At 51.6% G+C, this 5,130-nt stretch overlaps 1 protein-coding gene across 1 annotated transcript; it reads left to right on the top strand.

Moving 5' to 3' along the window:
• Positions 1 to 850: 850 nt before the first annotated feature.
• LOC124697184 (auxin transporter-like protein 2) lies at positions 851 to 4,388 on the top strand. The gene is made up of 7 exons (XM_047229812.1): positions 851 to 1,030; positions 1,143 to 1,328; positions 1,439 to 1,551; positions 1,745 to 1,928; positions 2,056 to 2,153; positions 3,027 to 3,492; positions 4,062 to 4,388. The coding sequence occupies exons 1-7, from the start codon at positions 851 to 853 to the stop codon at positions 4,386 to 4,388; spliced, it is 1,554 nt and encodes a 517-aa protein (XP_047085768.1).
• Positions 4,389 to 5,130: the final 742 nt, after the last annotated feature.

Below are 5,130 nucleotides of genomic sequence, written 5' to 3'. Positions count from 1 at the left end.
CTGCCATCCCCTCGCTACACCGACGCCATGAGAAGACCCGACGAGCGACATCATCCCCGTCAACTCGGCGCCAGGAGTGAAGTCCACAGCCGACACCACACCGCCCGGGCTTTGCCCGGTGATGCTCCCGGTGGCGCCGGCGGAAAGGAGAGCGCGGGAGGGGGCGAAGGGAGGGGAGGAGGCGGGCGCCCCGGCGGCGGCGCGGCGCCGCCGCGTGAGGCTGATTTAGGATTCCATGCAAATGTGCCGAATTCACTAGGTTTAGGGCGGTTTAGGGTTCCACGCGAGCACACATGTACGCGTCAGTAGAGACACTTTGAAGTTTGAGAAATTGTGAGAAAATTGTGGAGGTACAAATAAAATGGCCATCTATGAGTTGGTAAATCTTTCAAATACAATCAAAAGTATGACCATCTGACAAAAGAGTTAAACACTTTTAAACTGGTCATATTTATTCCTTTAACGTTTCTTTGTCCTCTTTCGTTTCTCTCTCCAATTGTAGCCAAAAGAGGTCATGGAAAGAAACAGAGAGATTAGGGAAAAGACATTTTTCTTTATGCTCACATGTTGGGCTTTATTAACCCTCCCTGTTAGGACCCTGCTACTGCTAGCACCCCGTTTTTTTTTTTTTGTTTTTTTTGTTTGCATGGTAATACGATTCTCTATATATGACACCGCTCCCCGTCCTCTCTTCACTCCACTAGGCAGAGGCATCCCAACAGAAGGGCTCTACTCCACTATAAAGTATAAACTCGATCAACAAAAACGTGACGAGAGAGTCTTAGCTCAAGAAGTAACACAGAGGAGTCAGGACAAACAAGCGTCAAGAAGCAAGGCCTGAGGAGGGATAATGGCCGCAGCAGCCAATGAAAGCCTCGCCGACGAGAAGGTGCCAGGAACGATCGGCGTAGGCCGGTACGAGGAGATGGAGCAAGACGGCGACTCCAGCGCCGCAAAGTCGCGGCTCTCCGGCCTCCTCTGGCACGGGGGCTCAGCCTACGACGCCTGGTTCAGCTGCGCTTCCAACCAGGTGAACATTCTCCTCAGTTTCTTCAGGAGATCTCATGGCGGCACTAGTGTCTGCTGTGTCCTGCATTAGCTTGCTAGTCCTCACTTTGTCTGAATGGTTTCATCCTGATCAGGTGGCCCAGGTGCTGCTGACGTTGCCATACTCCTTCTCGCAGTTGGGAATGCTGAGCGGCATACTGTTCCAGCTCTTCTACGGCTTAATGGGCAGCTGGACGGCGTACCTCATCAGCATCCTGTACTTGGAGTACAGGACCAGGAAGGAGAGGGAGAAGGCGGACTTCAGGAACCATGTCATCCAGGTAGGAGAAGATCGATCGATGTCTCCCTCCATAGCTTGCAGATCCATTGCTTGGCCGTCTTGCATGTCGTCGGTCAGAAGTCTGAACTGAAACGCTTGTCTGAATTGCAGTGGTTCGAGGTGCTGGACGGGCTGCTCGGGCGGCACTGGAGAAACGTCGGCCTCGCCTTCAACTGCACATTCCTCCTCTTCGGCTCCGTCATCCAGCTCATCGCCTGCGCCAGGTACCAGACCATGAACTGAGCTAATGTCGCTCATCATTTCTGTTTGGTAAAGCATGGACACGGGTAATAGAGAAAAGTGTCGTCTCGGAGGGCTCGTTTAATTTGTTTCTTCCGGAATGATTAGGCCTGAGCTAGGTTAACTAAAGCGGGTGTCTGATTACGAGCTATTGTCTGATGTGCGTTTGCATTGCAGCAACATCTACTACATCAACGACCGGCTCGACAAGAGGACGTGGACGTACATCTTCGGCGCCTGCTGCGCCACGACGGTGTTCATCCCGTCCTTCCACAACTACCGGATCTGGTCCTTCCTCGGCCTCGTCATGACCACCTACACCGCCTGGTACCTCGCCGTCGCCTCCCTCATCCATGGCCAGGTCCGTTCAATAGTACACACCATCTCTATCATTTCGCATCTGAATTAGTAGATGGTGTGAAGAACACTGAATGAAGTTAAGCTGACGAACACTTGTGCTGTTCATCTTTGTGGACGCCTGTACTTAGGTTGACGGTGTGAAGCACTCGGGCCCGACCAAGATGGTGCTCTACTTCACCGGGGCCACCAACATTCTCTACACCTTCGGTGGGCATGCTGTTACTGTGTAAGCCAACGAACACCCTGCACTCCTATCAATTTACTGATATTTTAGTGTCAGTAATTAATAGTTTTCATTAGATGAGTAATGGGTTCTGGCATGTGGACCTCTGGGCTCTAGGGCCTGGACATATGGCCAACTCCGCCAAAATTCTGTGTTATCCGGTGAGCACAGCAAGCCCACTCTATTCCGTTGTATGCAGTTGAATAGACTGCATAATTTACTAGCTAGTAGGTTGTACATTTCAGAATGTGACCACAAGTGTACACGCTAGTCCAATTTCTTGCGTGCTGCGGATGGACGAGACAGCCTTGGCCCACAGCAATTTCAAAATGTCTTGTTCCAAAAACAATTTCGAAATGAAGGTACAAAGTAAGTAGCAAGCTGACACATGCCAAGCCAGACAGCCTCTGTGCACTGTTCAGCCTTGGCACCAAATGCGTGCAGTTTCATTTGCACTGACAGGGCATCTCTGTTCTTCTGAAACCTTGGCCTCCGGCGGTCCGGCCATCCCATCCCATTCATTTTCTGGCCAGCCACAGGGAAAGAGCCGCTCTACCCTAGGAGCATTTGCTGCTTTTTACATTCAGCAGGGCTCCTGCCCTGCTTCTTCAACCCGTGCTACATACGATAACGCCTGTCCGCAGATACAAACACCACCGAAAAATGGCGCAGAGCTCTCTGTAGTCTGTATCACACTAGCTTGCAAGAGCGCTGCAGCGCCGCGCACTGCACGAACAGAAATGAAAATGCAAAGAGCACTGCACGCCACGCTTCAGTCACCTCGTTGCAGGCTTTGCAGTATAAACATCGGTCCATGATTTACAGCAGCTCGATCTAACTCTAATTAATCACCTATATCTTACGTTATAATTTCAGGGAGGTGATGCACGCGATGTGGCGGCCGCAGAAGTTCAAGGCCATCTACCTGCTGGCGACGCTGTACGTGCTCACCCTGACGCTGCCGTCGGCGGCGAGCGTGTACTGGGCGTTCGGGGACCAGCTGCTCACGCACTCCAACGCGCTGTCGCTGCTGCCGCGCACGCCGTTCCGGGACGCCGCCGTCGTGCTCATGCTCGTCCACCAGATCATCACCTTCGGCTTCGCATGCACGCCGCTCTACTTCGTCTGGGAGAAGCTCATCGGCCTCCACGACTGCCGCAGCCTCTGCAAGCGCGCCGCCGCCAGGCTCCCCGTCGTCGTCCCCATCTGGTTCCTCGCCATCGTCTTCCCCTTCTTCGGGCCCATCAACTCCGCCGTCGGATCGCTCCTCGTCAGCTTCACCGTTTACATCATCCCGGCGCTCGCGCACATGGTCACATACCGTTCCGCGCACGCCCGTGAGGTAAAACTAATGTTTTACTCTCCCTGTTTTACTGTCCTTGCTAGGAGTACATTGTGCATCTTAGAATTGAGAACAGTTACACTTTGCTTTCACTTTAGCTTATTGCACACCTTCTATATTCTTTGGGCATCTCGTAACTTGGTTGCTTTGCATTGGCATGCCAAGGCCAAGCTATGAAGCTAGGCCTTGATTAGATGTCACTTGGCACAGCTTGCAGCACAACTTTTCACTCGAGCGCAACTTAAAGCTATGGCTATATATGATTAAGCGTGAAACATAATTAGTGGTCGTGCTGGATGTAAGACAAACACCAGCAGCGTCAACTATTTCGCACACTTCGTAGAAGTAAAGTGAAAAGCGCCTAATACGACAAAGGTGCTTTTGTACCACCTGGTGCTCGGACCCGACCCCCATATATGGCCAATGGACCTTGGACGGACACCACAGCAAAGTGCCTCAAAAGGACACCAGCTGTACTCTTAGAAAGATGAACAATTGCAATGTAAGTATGTAACTCTGTTCTGTTATGGCCCAAATTAATCAACTCTTGTCTGAATGTTGACATGCAGAACGCGGTGGAGCAGCCGCCGCGGTTCGCCGGGCGATGGACGGGGACGTACGTGATCAACACGTTCGTGGTGGTGTGGGTGCTGGTGGTCGGCTTCGGCTTCGGCGGCTGGGCGAGCATGACCAACTTCGTTCGCCAGATCGACTCCTTCGGCCTCTTCACCAAGTGCTACCAGTGCCCCGTGCCGGCTCCCATCACGATGCCGCTATCAGCTGCTCCGGGCGGCTCCTGGCCGTTCCCCGGCGGCCTCCAGAACTTCACGATGCTCCCGCCGGCGCCCGCTCCTTCCCCGGCGCATTTCTTCCGGCATCACAGCCACGGGCTCTGAAGTCTGAAGTTTAAGCATCCTGTAACGTCCGGGCTTGCTCTAGTTAGCTTCAGTTAATGAGTGTTTGATGCTAATCAGTCTAGTAAAACACATCTACCATAGTTAGTAGTAGGGAGCTTTGTTGCCTCTTGTTTTTCTCTTGGATTCAGAGGGAGGGTGATGACCGATGTAGTCGCTTGTTCTGTGTGTTGTGTCCTGGCGTGAAGCATCTAGCTGTTGCTTTCTCTCATTCTCATGCATGCTTGCTTGGAGCTCTCCTCTCTTTTGGGGTACCAGTCAGTGCTGTATCATTGGCTGTACCATTGTGCTAATTCAGGAGTCAGGGATCACGACTTGAGGAGCTCTTTGCCTTATGTCTTCGCTGCCGTGAACTTTACTCGCGATCAATGTGAGAAATTGATAAGTGTTGTACGGAGTAGACTGGCAAAAAGTAACTTCAGAAAATGTATCACTGCGATAACTGAGATAAAAACCTACTAATTTGCTGGCTTGTCTATTGTTATAATTGAGATGCACAATAAACGAAGAGCGAAAAATAAAACACTGCAGGGGACACGAGATTTTAACGTGGAAAACCCTTACAACACACAAGGGAAAAACCACGGGCACCAGCCAGCAAAACTTCACTATTTCGGTGGTGTTTACAAATGCCGTGGGTGTACAATGATGCCACAAAACCCTAGCGGCGGCTTACAGGGAAAAATATATAGACGGTGGCAACGATCCGTTTGTAAACGGGCGA

The sequence above is a fragment of the Lolium rigidum genome, chromosome 3 (genome assembly GCF_022539505.1).
Source record: "Lolium rigidum isolate FL_2022 chromosome 3, APGP_CSIRO_Lrig_0.1, whole genome shotgun sequence".
Taxonomy (NCBI): Eukaryota; Viridiplantae; Streptophyta; class Magnoliopsida; order Poales; family Poaceae; genus Lolium; species Lolium rigidum.
The sequence above is the reverse complement of the archived record's forward strand: the minus strand, read 5'-3'. Positions and strand labels throughout refer to the sequence as shown.